This window comes from Arachis hypogaea, chromosome 16, assembly GCF_003086295.3.
Source record: "Arachis hypogaea cultivar Tifrunner chromosome 16, arahy.Tifrunner.gnm2.J5K5, whole genome shotgun sequence".
Classification (NCBI taxonomy): Eukaryota; Viridiplantae; Streptophyta; class Magnoliopsida; order Fabales; family Fabaceae; genus Arachis; species Arachis hypogaea.
In genome coordinates, this window is record NC_092051.1 from 6,943,247 (window position 1) to 6,962,558 (window position 19,312).

At 32.2% G+C, this 19,312-nt stretch overlaps 1 protein-coding gene across 1 annotated transcript; it reads left to right on the plus strand.

The window, feature by feature from the left end:
* The first annotated feature begins 15,656 nt into the window (after positions 1–15,656).
* On the plus strand, positions 15,657–17,900 carry LOC112754066 (uncharacterized). Its single transcript, XM_025801662.2, has 6 exons — positions 15,657–16,503; positions 16,589–16,760; positions 16,850–16,969; positions 17,210–17,276; positions 17,371–17,440; positions 17,532–17,900. The coding sequence occupies exons 1-6, from the start codon at positions 16,021–16,023 to the stop codon at positions 17,658–17,660; spliced, it is 1,041 nt and encodes a 346-aa protein (XP_025657447.1). The 5' UTR covers positions 15,657–16,020; the 3' UTR covers positions 17,661–17,900.
* The last annotated feature ends 1,412 nt before the right edge of the window (positions 17,901–19,312 follow it).

A 19,312-nucleotide genomic window follows, 5' to 3' on the forward strand; every position in this document is an offset into this window, starting at 1 on the left:
ATTAGAAAATTTATTGTGTAGAATAATTGAATGTTCTTACTTTGCTTTATTTATCTTGCCAATTTGAGGTTAGTTTCTGTTTTACTAATATTTTTTAAATTTAAATTAAAAATAATAATACACTTAATTATAATATTGATGTGGAAGACAATTAATTGATCAAAGTAAAATTATTTGTTCTCATAATACCTAAGAAATTTTCTGAAAATTATTGCTGTTGTAACTGAACTTAGCAAGTATCCCAACAATTTATTTTAGGTTAAAGTAGTAAACAACTAAGATTTATTTAATTAACAATGAACGGAACATTTTTTATTAATTAAAAAGCATTTAAGAATGAGCCAACATATCGATAATTTCCTCAAAATTCTAAGAAATCGAAATATTTTATTTTGCCTAAAACCCTGGCGCATTACTTTTAGTTTTAGTTTAGCAACAAAATGCCTAGGAACAACTAATAAATTGTCATTATTAACCGTTTTAACTACCATCTCAAAACTTTTTGCTTATTAAAATATGCAATATTGAAACAACCACACCTAGGGGTGTTCAAATTTAAACCGATCCAAATTAAATTGCTTATCCAATCAAATTCAAACAGAAAACAGATTAAAATCGTATTGATGGTAATCAGTGGCTAAGAGAAGAGGGGGTTTGAATCTTAGCCTCTTTTTGCTGAGTGTTACTTTTTGCCCTTTGAAATGACTTCATGAGATTTTTCTTCTTTTTGTCTCGTAACTAGTCAAGAGATATTTTCTTTTTGTCTCGTAACCAGTCAGGAGATATTTTTCAATTTTGTCTCCCATGCAACAGAATCAGAAATGGAGTAGAAGAGAGAGAAAATCACACCAAGAAGTATTCTGGTTCAGCTGCTACGTACAATGCAGCCTACATCCAGTTTCCATCACAACTATGATGAAATTTCACTATAATCATACAGATCACAGACACCAATTCTCCCTAGGAACTACCCTTCCTATCCGGGACAAGTCCAGAATCTATCCCCAATCCTGAACTTGACTTGGTCACGTACCAAGCTTTCAACTGCTAAGTGCTAACCCAACTTGCAAGGGGATTCCCACAGAATCATGATACACAACTCATAGATGTACAAAGGACCTCTAAGACACCTATGGCTTTTTCTTTAATTTTGTACACTCTACCTTTTTCCACTCACTGGCTTTTTCTTACAAACCTCACATCGTTTGCCTTTTCACCATGAGACTCAGACAGACAAAACTAAAGAAAATACAAAATAGAACACATTGAAGGAGAAGAACTTCTGTTAGCTTAGGTAGCTATGAGAACTCTGTGCTTTTCTCTCCTTATCTCAAGCCTTGGCTGTTCACCCTTATTATAGAAGGGGAAGCCTCCAAGGTTAAAATGGTTCAACCGAGCTAACTTATTCTTCTTCAACACCAAAACCGGTTTGGATAGAGAGAAGAGAGAAGGAATCGAAAGCTAAAACCAACATGCAATTACCTCTCTCTCATCCCTTTTCTTCAAACTTCATCAATCTGAGCCTTCCATCTTGACTTGGTCCCAAGAAGGATTTCTGACCCTTGATGAACACTTGATCCTTGATAGCTCCATCTGCTCCACTTTTGCTTCCTCCTCCACGTAGCTACAGTAGCTACCTTCTGTGATGGATGAACAAAAAGTAGAGACGCGCTTTATCTAAGGGATCTTCTTCTCTGACCGAATTGGATTGCTACCATTTTTGGGTATGGAGATCTTGAGGCTTCTTCACCACATCTTACCTTTAGTGGTAAAGATCTCAGCCATGCCATACTGTAGATCTTCTTTTTGCAAGAGCCATCATCACCTTGGCCGCTTGCTTCTTCATAGCTTATCTGCTTCTACCTCTGATAGCTTGCATCTTCAAGCTTCCTCCCTGTAAGTGAAGTGACCGAAACTAGAGAGAGAAGATAGAGACGAGTGAAAAGCTTTTACTGGAAGTAAAAAAGGAAATTAAAATGAGTTAATTATCCACTTCCCTTCTCCCATGCCTTGTAACGTGTGAAAATTAAATGCCATCAAATCAATTGTATTTTCGCTTTCCTGTTACCAATGCAATAAAGGCAAGTTAATTAAATTTGAATTCTATTCAAAGAGGGGAGTGGATAACTGAACCAAACATGTACTTCTCCTTCCTTCTTTCCTTTCAATTCGGACTAAGCTTTGTTGATCTTGCAACAAAGATTAATTTGGGCCTGCTCATTAATTTTTCTGGCCCAACTAACATTATAATTCAGCCACATATCATATAGCATTTTTGCACAAAGCTAAATCTATTTTCTTAGCACATTTGGGCTTTAATTTGCATTAAGTCCAATGATCAAGATCTGCACACAAAGCAGAAATTATTAAGCACATATTTTTAAATCAAAATTAAATTAATAATTTCTAATAACAAATTTTTTTAACAATGTTTGATCATCATATCAATTTGGAGTTTTCCAAACTCATCAATCTCCTCCTTGATGACAAACATTATTAAAAATTGAAATGAAAAAGGGTAAGGATTAAGAGTACTTCATTGAAGATTTTTGGATCCTCCCCCTTTCTAATTGTCACATAGCTCCCCCCTTGATATGTGCCATTTTTATTAGTGGAAGCATTACCTGTAACAAGCTTTTTATACATTCCAAAATGTATTAAACATATGATACAAAAGAATGTTGAACATTTTGATTTTTGAGCATATGTATTAAGATAAACAAAACCTGATTTGTTATCTTCTAAATAATTTTTCTGCTCACAACAAAATAAAACAAAGTATGCTAGAGTACTTTCAAATAAACAAGATTCAACATTCTTATATCAACATGTTCACAATTATTTCCTGTTAAATAAAATTTCTTGCCAAACAAAACAATAATTTAGGCTCTATGAAGTATTTTCTGAGATTTAGTATCAACAACAAAGCTTCATAAAAAATTGGCAATGAATATCAGATCAGAAAAAGGTATCAGAGCACAAACAAATTTAGAACATGATAAAGCAGAAATCAGAGCATAAACCATAGAAATAAAAAATTAGAGCACAAGCACAAGGGTAATCATTAATCATTCAGATTTCAGTCCCCTGTTCAGAGTCAGCTCTGTTTCTTTTCTCTTTTTAATTTCTCCTCCTTTTGTCATCAATGGGGGTCCTGCAAAATAAATGAAGAACAATATGCCAAAAATGCAGAATATTTGTTTAAACCAAAACAAAAGGATCTAAAGTATCCAAGTACAGTCAACCAACAAAAAAAAAACAGTACTCAAAAAAACAGTAAACTAGAAATTGTTCAAAAAATAGGCAGCAGTGAGCCTAACAATTAGGCATCAGACAGATTCACATCAGAGTCAGAAAATTCATTGTCTTTGTCGGAGGGGGCCATATCCTTTTCAAGGCTTTGGAGAAGCAGACTGATCCTTTCATTACATTTGTTCCAGGCTTTTTCATTTTGGTAAGCCTGCTTACGAGCTTCTTTGTAGGAACGTGCCATCAGTTTAGACATATGTGAAATCTCATTTACAACATCCTTGAGTGACTCAGTAAGCCTAGATGGCTCAGAAGGACCACTTTCAAGATCACTGTCAACTGACATGGCTGGCATTGAGCCTTTTCCTTTGTTTTCTTTTCCGGTTCCAGACACTCTGCCTCCTTTGATGATAGACACCCTGTTTTCTACAGGCTCATTTAGCAAATCAACATGAAAATTTTCAAAGATACATGTGAGAAAAATACCATAAGGCAGATTTGCCTTCTTATCACTACGCACACAGTCCCACATGTGGCGCACCATTAAATAAGCAAATGAAATAGATGAAGAAGTTAGAATAGCAAAGAGAACTAGGGTATCGCAAACTGTTACTCTCTGATAAGAACCACTTTGTGGCATTAGAATGTGGTTGATGATTCGGTGAAGTAGAGCTCTCACAGGCCCGAGAGCTTTGCGAGTCAGCACAGTCACATTCAATGCAGAAAAATTTTCACAGACTTGAGTCAGAGCAATCTGATAAGAGATCCCAACTTGAGAGTCCCACTTTCCTGACATATATGCAGTGGCTCCTTCATCAGTATACCCTAAGGCAGCGCTGATAGTCTCCCTGTTCAGAGTCAAATGGACCTTCTTGACATAAGAATGAATCGCTCCATCGTGGTACATCATGTTCGCGTAGAACTCGCGAACCAGATTTGGATAAACCGGCTTTTGAATCTTGAACAAAGGAGTCCACTTGAGATTATCAAACAGAGCAATGAAGTCAATTCCTTTTGCACTCAGGATTTCCAGATTCACTATGTGAGAGGCACACAGATGTCGGTTAATCAGAACTTGACCATGAAACTCGTAGGCAGTGCAAGAGTTGAACCGTGCCGGATCAAAATGAGAGTGATTCTTGTTGAACCTATTTTTGAAGTCTAGAGAATCCAGGTTTGGTGGTTCTCTAGTGTTACAAAGAACGTAACCTTTTGAACGCTGAGTGCTTCGGCCAGAGGGATGGGGTGTTGATTTTCGTAGAGGTGAGGGATGTGGAGAGGATTGTGACTCTTCTTCTTCTTCCACCACAGGCTCATTTTCTTTTCCAATCTTTTTGCGAGAAGAGGTTCTCTGAGCAATTACTTTCCTCCTCATGGCTTCGGTTGATTGTGAAAAAGGGGATGAAGATGAAGCAGAGTGTATGTGAATATGGGTGTGTGTTTGGGGAGTAGAAGAGGATGGGAGAATTTTGGAGGAAGGGGTTCGGTTACTTCTCTTAGGTGCCAACTTCTTTTTCATGATAGAAAAATGAAGAAGAGGGTGAGGAGATGAAGGGATGGCCGAATGGATTGGAGAGTGGAGAGAGGTTATAACTGCATTTAATGCTAAATGGAGAGAGGGATAATGGAATAATGGGCATTTAATGGAGAGGTTATCATCAAGAAAATCTTTTTAAAATTTAAAAGTAACTAAAGGATCCTTTCTTTGAATCAAGGGAGAGAATAAGGGAAAAATATTTTGATTTGACATTAACTCCCCCTATAAAGATATGATGTGATAACCTCCATAAATTATTTAAAAAAATTATGAAGCACTTAAATGGGCCAGAGTTATGGAGTGGAAACAAATTTTGGTTGGGCTCAAGTTTTAAACACGCTTGTGATCAGTCTCCCCCTGTTTCCTGGCTTGTTCACCACTTTCCAGATTTGTCTCCTTCCAACCTACGAGACAAAAATAAACAGAATTAATAAAATCACATTTTATCAACAGAACTTAAGTCTAGCATACCCAAACTGTTCCTCAATGAACAGAACCTATCTTCACACAGAGGTTTAGTGAATATATCAGTGAGTTGTTCTTCGGATTTTACAAATTGAATATCAATAGTACCTTTTTGCACACGTTATCTAATAAAATGATATCTAACCTCAATGTGCTTAGTTATAGAGTGCAGAACAGGATTTTTAGAGATGTTTATTACACTCATATTATCACAAAACAAAGGTATATTATTGATTTTCAATTTATAATCCTCTAACTGAGTTTTTAACCAAATTAATTGAGAACAACAAGCAGAGGCAGATATGTATTCAGCTTCATCCGTGGATAGAGCAACTGTGACTTGTTTCTTACTTGACCACATATTTAGTGAGCTTCTAAAGAAGCAACACGTTTCGAATGTGCTCCGTCTATCCACCCGATCTCCCGCATAATCTGCATCACAAAACCCTACCGCACAAAAATTATTAGTTCTAGGATACCATAAACCATAATCACATGTTTCCTTAATGTATCTAATGATTCGTTTGACGGCTGAAAGATGGGATTCTTTTGGGTGAGATTGAAACCTTGAACATACACCTACACTTTGAACAATATCCGGCCTAGAAGAAGTAAGATACATAAGTGAGCCTATCATTCCTCTATACCTTGTTTCATCCACATCTTTGCCATTTTCATCTTTTTCAAGTTTAGTATTTGGATGTATAGGTGTTCCCATTGGTTTGGAATTTTCAAGACCAAATTTTTTGATTAATTCTTTTGCATATTTACCTTGATGAATAAAAATACCACTAGAAGTTTGTTTAATTTGGAGACCAAAAAAGAAAGTTAATTCTCCCATTAAACTCATTTCAAACTCACTAGTCATAAGTTTTCCAAACTCTTCACATAAGGTTTCATTGGCCGAACCAAACACTATGTCATCCACATAAATTTGAACAAGTAGAATATCATCATTAGATTCTTTGATAAATAAAGTTGTATCGGTGGTACCCTTTTAAAAGTGATTTTCCAACAAGAAGGCACTAGGCCTTTCATACCAAGCTCTTGGAGCTTGCCTAAGCCCATAAAGAGCTTTTGAAAGTTTAAAAACATAATTTGAAAATTCTTTATTTTCAAAACCAGGGGATTGTACCACAAATACTTCTCTATCTATAAAGCCATTAAGGAAAGCACATTTAACATTTATTTAGAACATTCTAAATCCCTTATGGGCAGCATAGGCAAGAAGCAACCTAATTGCTTCCATTCTTGCTACCGGAGCAAAAGACTCATCAAAATCAATACCTTCCTCTTGATCGTAACCTTGGGCCACTAATCTAGCCTTGTTACAAACAACACTACCATCCTCACCCAATTTATTTTTAAAGATCCACTTTGTACCGGTTACCTTCTTACCATTAGGATTGGGTACACGTGTCCAAACTTCATTCTTTTCAAATTGAGCAAGCTCATCTTCCATGACTTTAACCCATGAGGGGTCTTCAAAGGCTTGCTTTACATTGAGAGGTTCTAATTAGGACAAGAAAGCAACATTGCTTTGCTCAACTTGCTTCTTGCTTGAGGATCTAGTGGTCATGCCTTAGGAAGGATCATCAATGATAAAATCATGGGGGTAACCCTTCAAAAACTTCCATTCTCTTGGCCTTGGAGGTAGGGATCTGCCTTGACGAGCTTCAGCAATCTGGTCTGTTCCGGATTCTCTGATAGGTTCAAGAGATAAAACTGAAATGTCTCCTCCATCCTGATGAGATATTTCTGGATGGACAGGTTCTTCACTTGGGATAGTTTTGGGATTTTCTTCACTGACTTCATGGTTGATCATATCTTCACAACCTGCATCATCTTCTACTACAACACTGGAAATTGAATTAGTATCACAAAAAGACACGTGTATGGATTTCTCTATAGTTCTATGTTCTTTGAGGTAAATTCTATATGCTTTGCTAGTGGTGGAGTATCCAACAAACATTCCCTCATAGGATTTTGGATCAAATTTTCCAAGATTTTCTTTATTGTTAAGCACAAAGCATTTGCATCCGAAAATGTGGAAATACTTAAGATTAGGAGGGGTTCCTTTCCATAACTCATAAGGAGTTTTCTTTAACCCTTTTCTAATGATAGTCCTATTCAAAATATAACAAGCTGTATTTACAGTTTCAGCCCATAGAAATTTTGGAACTTCATTTTCACAAAGCATAGCCCTAGTCATTTCTTGAAGGCTTCTATTCCTTCTTTCAACTATCCTATTTTGTTGAGGAGTTATAGGACATGAAAAATTATGAGCAATTCCAAAATCATCACATAATCTTTCAAAATCTTGATTTTCAAATTCTTTTCCGTGATCACTTCTCAAGTGGGCAATTTTCAAATCTTTTTCATTTTGAATTCTTTTACAAAGAGTTGAAAAAGCATGGAAAGCATCATTCTTATGAGCTAGGAAGAGTACCCAACCGAATCTAGAGTAGTCATCCACCACTACCAAACCATAATGTTTACCTCCTAAACTTTGAGTTCTAATTGGACCAAAAAGATCAATATGCAATATTTCCAATGGCCTCTTGGTAGAAATTCCATCTTTTGGTTTAAAAGAGGATTTTACTTGTTTGCCTAATTGACAAGCATCACAAGTAATATCTTTATCAAATTTAATATTTGAAATTCCTCTTACCAAGTTTTTCTTAACAAGCTTAGAAATTTGGTACATGCTTGTATGACCCAATTTCTTATGCCAAAGCCATTTTTCAGATTCAAGTGATGTAAAGCATGTCACCATTTGATCTTTTAAATCCTCAAGAGTCAATCCATACACATTATTACATCTTTTGGTTTCAAACAATATTTCACCAGATTTTTCACAAATAACTAAGCAATCCAATTTTCTAAAAATAACTTCATAACCAAGATCACATAATTGGCTAATGTTTAGTAAGTTGTGTTTCAAACCATTAACAAGTAGAACATCATTTATGAAAGAAGATAAACTTTTACTAACTTTTTCAATGGCCACTATTTTTCCCTTTCCATTATCACTAAAAGTGACAAACCCTCCATCATATTCATCAAGCTTAATGAAGAAGGTTGCCTTTTCGGTCATATGCCTAGAGCATCCACTATCCATATACCACATATTGTCCTTTCGCTTGGATGCTAGGCAAACCTACAAAATAATCTCAAGTGACCTTAGGTATTCAAATCTTTTTGGATCCTTTGACGTCAAACCATCTTCTTTGTCCCAATCCATTGTGATCACAAATAATTTTACAAACTTTATTTCCAATCATTCTTTCACTAAAGAAACATTGAATAGGAAAATGACCATTCCGATTGCAAAATCTGCAAAATCTATGAGTTGCTGTTTTCACAAAGCTTGTTGGGTTTTGAAACCTTACCTCATTTGAAGATGACACTATGTTTGCAAAATAAGGTTTTTTAACAGATTTTGTAGCTTTATGAAAACCCAAACCAGCTTTATCATAAAGAAGTTTTTGACTAGGCAATAGTTAATTTAAATTTTCTGAACTTTGTGCAAAGTTAGCTAAGTCTTCCTTACGCCTTTTTATCTCTTTATGCAGCCACTCATTTTTTTCAAAATAATTCAGATTTGCAGTCACAGAATGGTGGTATTTACAGCTTTTAAGTTGAGCTTTTACCTGCTTGTTTTCTTTAACAAGTTCAACAGTAGTTTCAACCTCCCTTAATTTATCCTTGAGAAAACCATTTTCAGCTTTTAAAATAGAAATTTGAGACTCAAGATCTTGGTTTTCATTCAGGAAGCATTTGATTTTTTCAGAAAGATGGTCAATCATGAGATGAAGGTCTTCAGTGTCAGGGTTATGAAAAACTACCTGCTCTACGTGATCGGCCATGAGGCAGGTTTGAGATTTGGTTTCTGATTCATCATCTTCCTCAGAGTCATTTTTCAAGTCTTCCCAAGAAGCCATGAGTCCCTTCTTCTTTCTCCTTTTCGGCTTCTCCTCATTCGTTAGTTTTGGGCAATCAGATTTGAAGTGCCCAACCTCTTTGCAGTTGTAGCAGATCACTTTGCTGAGATCCTTTTTCCTTGAGCTGCTTCCTTTGTTTTTCTCCTTTAACTTCACCATTTTCCTGAATTTCTTAGCAAACAAAACAAAATCATTTTCAGATGAGTTATCACTGGATTCATCATCCAGAGGGTTAGTAACAGATTTGAGGACTATTCATTTTCTTTTTGAATCTATTTTCAAATATGTGTTTTCAAAAGCAAGTAAATTTTCTCTCAAATCATCATAAGTCATAGAATCAAGGTCACTACTCTCATAAATTACTATTGCCTTAGTTTCCCACTCTTTTGTGAGACTTCTCAAAATTCTTCTCACAAGCACAGATTCAGGATACGTGATTCCCATAGCATCCAAGCCATTAATGATGATTTTGAATCTTTTAAACAGTTCATCTATCAATTCTCCTTCCTTCATTGAGACCATTTCATATTCTCTATTCAGCATGTCTATTATGGTCTTCTTTACTAGGGTTGTGCCTTCATGAGTGATTTGAAGTTTGTCTCAGATTTTCTTTGCCGTTGTGCATCTTGATACCCTTCGGTATTCCTCAAAACTGATTGCATAGTTGAGCAAGTTGATAGCTTTGGCGTTGAGCTCCACCTTTTTTCTGTAAATCTCAGCCATGCCATACTGTAGATCTTCTTTTTGCAAGGGTCATCATCACCTTGGCCGTTTGCTTCTTCATAGCTTCTCTACTTCTACCTCTGATAGCTTGCATCTTCAAGCTTCCTCCCTATCAATGAAGTGACCGAAACTAGAGAGAGAAGAGAGAGAAGAGTGAAAAGCTTTTACTGGAATTAAAGAAGGAAATTAAAATGAGTTAATTATCCACTTCCCTTCTCCCATGCCTTGTAACGTGTAAAAATTAAATGCCATCAAATCAATTGCATTTTCTCTTTCCTGTTACCAATGCAATAAAGACAAGTTAATTAAGTTTGAATTCTATTCAAAAAGGGGAGTGGATAACCGAACCAAACATGCACTATTCCTTCCTTCTTTCCTTTCAATTCGGACCAAGCTTTGTTGATCTTGCAACAAATATTAATTTGGGCCTGCTCATTAATTTTTCTGGCCCAACTAACATTATAATTCAGCCACATATCATATAGCATTTTTGCACAAAGCTAAATCTATTTTCTTAGCACATTTGGGCTTTAATTTGCATTAAGCCCAATGATGAAGATCTGCACACAAAGCAGAAATTAGTAAGCACATATTTTTAAATCAAAATTAAATTAATAATTTCTAATAATAAATTTTTTTAACAATGTTTGATCATCATATTAATTTGGAGTTTCCAAACTTATCACGTATTAATTTGGATTTGATTGGATTTTATTTTTTGCAAACCATTGAATCGGATCGAATTTCGAATCTATTTTTCATAACCGATTCAATCTCATCCAAATCGCACAATATGCTATAATATTATTATTTTATTATTATATTTACAATTATACTTATAACATGTTCAATTTGTTATACATTTTATATTATTCATGTATTATTATTATTTAATAAATATTTTTTGTTAAAAATGTGATTTGTTTATTACTAATCTATAATTTTATTTCTATTGTTATATTATCGTTGGTTTTTTAAAATATTATTGAGACTTGTTATGTCATTGTTAGTTATTTAAAATTTAACGTTGAGACTTGTTTTATATATTTATTTTTTTTTAATTTACAAAACCGCAAATTCAATCCAATCCAATCCAAATCGCTTGAAATTGGATCGGATTGAATCAGATTTTTTTGAAAAAAATCATCAAATCCAAACCATACCGCAAATAAAATTAGTGTTCGATTTTGATGAGTTTTTAACTGAAAAATCGCACCCCAAAAACACCCCTAGTCCACACCCCCTCCCAACAAAAAAAAGAAGGCTAGGAAACTTAAAAAACGACCCTTGAAGGTTCAAAAGGTCAGTTTATTTTGTTTAGTGTGGATTTACAACTATATCTGATCGGATGCAAGCGATGATAGTTAAGTAATCTTATTTTATTAATTATTTGCTTGTCAATTTGAATTTTTTAGTTGTCTTCCACCCTACATTGTTGTTTATATCTTTGATATAACTTTCGCTTCTTTGTCTGGGTTCATGGCTTGTATGTTGTTTAATTCATTATTTGGCTGTTCATGTCAATGCTTAGCTTAATCTGAACCATATTCAAACAAAACGAATAATTGGATTATTAGATCATTTCATATATAAATGTAACAAATTAATCATAACAATTACATTGTAAATAATGTAATTCTAAATGCGGAAAAGATGCTTACCATGTTTAGAAAATGGGAAGTTTTTTCTCTTAAATTCTTAATAGATATACTTGCATGATCGATTAGAATAAGGTGAGAAAGAATTAATGGAACCCTTTCGAACCTCCACATCCTCTCCAGCCACTCTTTATTTTCTTTTAATTAAAAGAGTAAAGCAACAATTATGTATTTAAAAATTTCGATGTCAAACTAATTGGTCTTTAAAAAAAAAGTATTAATTTGATCATTTATGATAGTAAACGATGGACATGTTATGTCTTTCTATTAATTTATTGCGTAAAATTTAGCAAAATAGTGTTTATATGTATCGTGTTAACTACTGTGACGTGTCTATTTATGAAAAATCATCACGTAAATAATAATTTTTGAAATAAAATTTCACCTATTTTGATTAGTTCGTAGTATATAAAAAATAGTCAATAAATATTATATAAAAACTCAAAAAATAACAAAAGAATATACATGAACAGTTTCATTTTGTTTCACATTATTTATTGTTCATTATTTACTATTATAAAAAATCTAATTGATATTTTTTTAAGATTAATTAAATCCAAAATTAAAATCTTTAAAGATCTGGTTATCATCCTACTCTAATTAAAATGCTAACCATAATTAAATAAACAAATTGATGGAAAATAGAAAAGTTGTTGCTAGCTAGCAGCTTTACAACTGGCCAAGGCACTGATCAGAAATAATGATACTTCTTAATTCTTATTCATACTCTCCAGTCTCCACATTTACTGTACCTTATTTAGTCATCATTATATTTAATTTAATTTGAAGGAAAAATAATTATAAATTTATAATTATTTTTTTAATAGATCATAGTTATAGTAGTACTAGAGACAATAGACATTTATGAATGCGCAGTAGTAGACTAGTAGTGCATATATTCTATACATATTCAGCAAATTAAAGCAATATGTAGTGTCCAAAGTTAATTGGTGTATATGCCAAGAATCAGAAGCAGCATGTGTATTTGAATAATAATAATGTTAGTATTTGAATATTGTTTTGAAACCATCTCTTCTAAAATTTAATTTAATAAAAGTAGATATATAAATAGTTATTTTTAATATATTTTTTTATGCAAAATTTTTTGTTAATTTGTGTAAATTTTTGTATAATTTTTTTAGTCACTAAGAATCGATTTCTAAATTTCTAAATCATAGAAATTACGATATTATGTCGTAAAATAATTTTTAAAAAAATTAAACTGATAAAAAAATATACATAAATGATTAAGTTTTTAATAAGTATGATATTTGTGAATATTATGTCAGATCGAGATATATATGTTTATTTATTAATAATAAATAAAATACATTAATACAATTTATTAATAGAATATAAATAGTCTTATAATACAAAGTGTTTTCGCTTTCTAATGAATGATTCGTTTATGCTCTTATTAAGACATGGAATAAGGTTCTTAATCATAATGCAAGAGAAAAAGGAGGCTAGGAGATTTATTAGTAAAGTAGCAATTATATATATCAAGGGTTGGTCTTTTTGGGCAGCAACATTTTGGGAAATTCATACGGGTAAAATATATTTTTTGTCCTGAAGTGTGACAAAAATTTAAAAAATACTCCTAAGTTTTATTTTATTTCAATTTTTTTCTAAAAGTTTTCGATTTGCATCGAATATATCATTGACGGCTAATTTTTCAAAAAATTTAGGACCAATTCAATAACAATTTTATAAGAACAACCCTCAACATAAGCAAATCAAGCATAATTTTCATGTATTATTGTTAGGTTGGTCTTAAATTTTTTGAAAATTTACCCGTCGAGGATATATTTAATGCAAATAAAAAATTTTTGGGACAAAATTGAAACAAAATAAAACTTAAAAGGTATTTTTAAAATTTTTATTAAACTTCAAAAACAAAAAGTATACTTTACCCCACATTAATATTTTGTCCATTTGAATAAACATAAGCTATATAATAATAAAGGTTTCATCATCAATAAAGAAGACAAATTAATTAAGTTCAATTCTTAATTGCACTTTGGTTGAATGGATTTAAGAGTTCTAAATTAGTCCATGCATAGTGAACTTTTTTCTCATGAAGCTTTGTTATTCATCCTTTAATTTTAACCCCATTGCGTGCTAAGCCCATTAATTTGATTCCCCCACTTCTGAATTTGATAATGACATTTTCGGTTGCTGCATGCCAGAAAATAAATCATTTATATTTGGCATATATGGTAGATTGGTAGTAAGAGACAAAATACAATAGTTGTTACTTATTGTATAATGCGATTATTGATTATATCTTTATATATAGTATTTAGTATTCACTAATCACTATGCATGGGAATCATAAACTCCGGAATTTTCCAAGTAGAATCTCAATTGGTAACAAGTAACAACTGCTAGAATCATACAGAGTTGCATATACGGTGGAAACTCAGGTGCAGTACTAGTCGACTTTACGTGAAATTTATAACTGAAAGTCGTTAGATAATTTCACTAATTTGACTAAATTTTTATTTAATAGCTTTCAGTTATCAACTTCACGTGAAGTCGACTGCACATGAGTTTTTACCTGCATATATATTTTGTGAATAATAATTATCTATATATAGGTATATGCATTTTCACTAATAATTATTTCTTAACTTTTAAATATCTAAAAGACTATTAATCTTTCGTTTTTATTTTTTTTATTGAGCAATCATGTTTTGTATATTTTATGTACACTTGAATTCTAAAATAGAATCAACGGAGAATAAATTTAAATTTAAACTAGAAAATAAATTAAAATTAAATATCACATATATTCGTATACAAATAAATTGTAATTGATTTAATAGTCATAACATTTTTATAAAAGTTCATAATTCATATTACAGCCATTTTCGATAAAAGTCATGCTACTGATGAAGAAACTAGATACCTGCTAGCTAATTAATTAACAGAAATATTTGGTAACCAAAGAAAATCAGTTAAAAATAGCCATAATTTACTTTGTTTAACATTTATTAATTGTTGCGATAATTAATTAATGTTAAATAAAGCAAGTTTGCTGTTTTTTTGTCTACCTAGCATTACCATTAATTAATTCTGTTCAACTTGTTTTTATTTTGTTGTTTTTCCACCAAGTTAATACTATTTAAACTTTGTTGGACTGCTAAACTTTATTACTATTTATGATAACAACGATTAAACATTTAAAAGGCAGATACTATATTGGGATTTCCAGTTAATTTATTCTTGTTATTATACCGGGCGGCAAGTATATAAATTTGGGTAACTAACATTATGGCCCATGTTAAATTATTATTAATAAAAGTTTTTTGAAACTTTTTTTAATAAATATAAAATAAATATATTAAAAATTTAAATTTTATATATTTTTTATTAAAAAAAATTTAATTAATAATATCTTTAAAATACATATTAACTAAACCTTGGATAAACACATAGTAAGTGACCATAAAATGTCTTTTTTTTTAATACATAAAGTTTGTTGGCACCATAAAACCTTGGATATTTTCAATGAAGTCAATTTTCATGAAAAGTAAAACTATTATTTTGTCATTATATGTAAATGTCATGAGATCAACATCATTAACATCAAATAACATTGCATACTCTTTTATGAATATAAAAGTTGGTAATAATTTATTGGAATTAAAGAGTGTTTAATTTAACTTCAAAAACTAATTTAAAATTAAAAAAAATCTCAATTTCATATTTTTGATAGACATGAAAGTGTAATAATAATAATAATAATAATAATAATAATAATAATAATAATAATAATAATAATAATAATAATAATAATTTAGATTAAATTTTTTAAAGTGAAAAGTTAGTATTTGTGAAGCATTATTATTGTTCACAAAGAAATGGATACAGCAGCAACAAAAGAATTAGCATCTGAGTGCATATGACCAAAAAAGAAAGGTTAATGTGCTAATTAAGTGTTTTAACTTTTCGGTAATGGAAATCCCATTAAGGTTAAAGTTACATACATGAAAACAAAACTAGAGTCTAAATATATCTTGCTTTTGAATCTATATACCCCATTACTTCAATTCACTACAGATAACTTTATTCTCCAATTTTAAGATGATCAAAGTAGTACATAGTTTTAATCATTATTAAACAAAGCTCCTAGTAAAACTTTGAAACGAGAAGACCAAGGAGGCAATAGTCAAGTGGAATAATAATAGAGCCTTGCACTCCATCTTGAATCTGCATGAAAACAACAATGGACAAAATAAACCACTTTGTTTGATTCCACTAATTTTTAATGTTTATGTACTTTGATAATGTCAATGAATTAATTATCTTCATTCTTATCCTCTTTTGGGAACAATACAAGAAGTGATGGATGACCTTGCATGGTTCCATATAGACATTTAGATATTAGATTTAGATTCATTCAAATCTTATACCTCAAGCCTCAAACTTTATTGTGTCAATGAATGAGAACAAGATTGATTATTGCAGAGGAATGATTCAACAAAGCCAAGGAGGACTATTTGATACCATACAGTGTTGGAACATGGTTGGAGGAGGATCACGGCCGCCACTGCCGCCACAAATAGGCCCTGCTGCCACCATCATGAGCCGGTTCGAGTCGCCGGCTTCTGCCTTCTATGCAGCAGAACTCTGCATGGGGTTTGCAGAATATGAACACTCTCAGGCTCAGTTCTCTAAGATGAATAATAATAATAATAATAATGATTTGGAATTCCCTTTGTATCAAAGGGACAAATTTGATCTCTCAAACACTTTGCAAGCAATGGTGAATTCTCAATTCAATACCAAAAATCAATGCTTTAGATCATCCAACAAAATCCCATGTGACAATTTTCCTGCCAGAAAGTTCCATCACCAACAGAAGTTCTTCACTGATGCCATGACTTCACCATTTCCTAACAAAGGAAATCAAGATAATATAGTATGTATTCATTTCCTTTTGTTCTGTTTTGTTCTGTTTTGTTCTGTTTTGTTCTTGTGGATCTTATAACTTACCTTTTAAACAGGTGAGCTTTGATTCTTATCAAGATAGGTCTCCAACACCTTCTTCAGGAGGAAGTGTATCAGCAAACTCTGCTTCTAATGGGGTAACCATATCGAGTAAGACGCGTATAAGATGGACTCAGGATCTTCATGAAAAGTTTGTTGAATGTGTGAATCGCCTTGGTGGTGCTGATAGTAAGTTAACTTTCTAGATTTTTATCAATTTCAAGTACTCCATAGTCTATAGAAGATGATTTTGATGATGAATTTTCTATTGGATGCAGAGGCAACACCAAAGGCTGTATTGAAGATGATGGACTCAGATGGATTAACAATCTTTCATGTCAAAAGCCATTTGCAGAAATATAGAATTGCTAAGTACATGCCTGACCCAATTCATAATGGTATATTTATCTTTTTACCTTTATTAATTATTGTTCACTTTTTTCTTTTATGTTTCTGTATTATGTAGTTTCAAGTATAAGAAGTCACAATTCAGAGAAAAAAAAAAACCATATTTATCATTATTCATATCTTCAAAGCAAAATAGCAGAATTTTATTCCAGACTTAGGCTTTGGATGAAAAATGAGACTATATAGCACTTTTCATCTTCAAATTATATGATACTATTTTCCTATTTCAGGGAAATCTGAGAAAAGAATCCACATAGAGAATCTTCAACATCAACATCTTCATCTTGATATGAAGAGGTAATGCTGCTTAGTTTTGCCTAAAGTCCAAATAAAACGGTTAAGCTGAGATATATAAATGGTTATATTTTTTAAATGCTTCTGAAATTTGCAGTGGAATTCAAATTAGAGAAGCACTTCAACAACAATTAGATGCACAAAAGCTTCTTCATGAACAACTAGAGGTATATATATATATCAATATTATATATGTTTTTCTCTTAATACTACTATAATGTTAGTTTTCTAATTATGAATGCTCTTTTTATGATCCAGAATCAGAGAAAGTTGCAGCTGCGAATCGAGGAACAAGGTAGGCAGTTGAAGAAAATGTTTGAAGAGCAGCAAAAAGCAACGAATGAACTTTTGAATTGTCAGAATATAATAACCAAAGATGATACATAAATTCAGATTAGTCATTTGATCGATACCTTTAATTAATTTCTATGTAAAAGTGGTTATTGTTTTTTCAAATTTTTCTTAAGGGAGAAAAAAAATAAATAGTTAATCATGGCACGTATATGAAGTGTGCTTTACATACTGTATTATATCGTATATCAGATCCTATGCATACACTAGAACTACTGAATAAGAAAGTTCATACTGTATTTTAAGTTCTCTAAATGGAGAACTTTTTTTCTTTTCTTTTTCTGAGTTTGATCTTACTAGCTTCTTCGGCAGGATTTCCTATATGTGTACAAAAATTCTATGTACACATCATAAAAATCAGTTATTAGAATAATTATTATGAATTTATGTATAAATATATACGATGTTTTATATGTTATAATATGTATTTTTGTATTTTAATATGTATATATTGAGTTTGCAGCGGAATTTTGACTTCTAATAGATAAAAAGTAATATGAAATTGAACACTACTCACAATAATGCACTAACTATAACAAAGCCAATATGAGAAAATAGGATGTGAATTAACTTTCTTTCTTATTTTTGATGATGTTTCAACTACATTGTTACAGAAATATATAAAATATCATCTATGCTATAATTTTAATGAATGAGAATAAAATTCTCCTATGAAAACTCCCTACAAGTTCTTTTCTATTAAAACTCTTTGCAAACCTTATTTTACTCCCTAAGTTTGCTCTTAGCCTTTCTTTTATTCTCACAATTCTCCACCTTGTTCACAATTTGAAATCTACTCAAATTTTGGACGATCAAAGTGTGGTATTCATATCTGGTTGCATCATTTTTACAATGACTGCCTACGTACCCTTGTTCAGGATCAAACCAATCGTAGTTCCTCTATTTCTCCATGTAATGCCTAACATGAAGCAATATTGAGCAATTACAAACAGTGTTGAAACTTGTTTCCTGACACTACTTTAGTCAATATATCAGCAGGGTTTTCATCTGTGTGTACTTTTATAAGAGAAATGTTACCTTTCTCTATAACATCGCGCACGAAGTGATATCTTACATCAATATGCTTGGTACGAGCATGATGAACCTGAATTTTAGCCAAATGAATTGTACTTTGACTATCACAACTCAGATTCACGCAATCTTGCTTCAACCCCAAATCATCTAGAAGACCCCTTAGCCACAATGCTTTTTTCACCCCTTTTGCTACTGCCATATACTCAGCTTCTGTAGTAAATAGTGCTACTGTAACTTGTAACATCGATCGCCAACTAACTGGAGCACCTTGTATTTTATATACATAACCAGTCGTAGAACGTCTTCTATCTAGATCACCAGCATAATCAGAATCAACAAAGCTGCTGATTTGACATGATTTTTCACTAAAGCATAAACCTGTGTCAATGGTACCTTTCAAGTATCTTAATATCCACTTGACTGCTTCCCAGTATGCTTTACCCGGGTTTGCCATGAACCTGCTAACAACACTGGCTGCTTGTGAAATATCTGGGTGTATACACACCATAGCATACATTAGGCTACCGACTGCACTAGCATAAGGTACATTTTCCATGTAAGCCTTATCCTCTGCTGTTATGGGAGATTGTTTACCAGAGAGCCTAAAATGTGGAGCCAACGGCGTTACCACCGATTTAGCATTTTTTATTTCA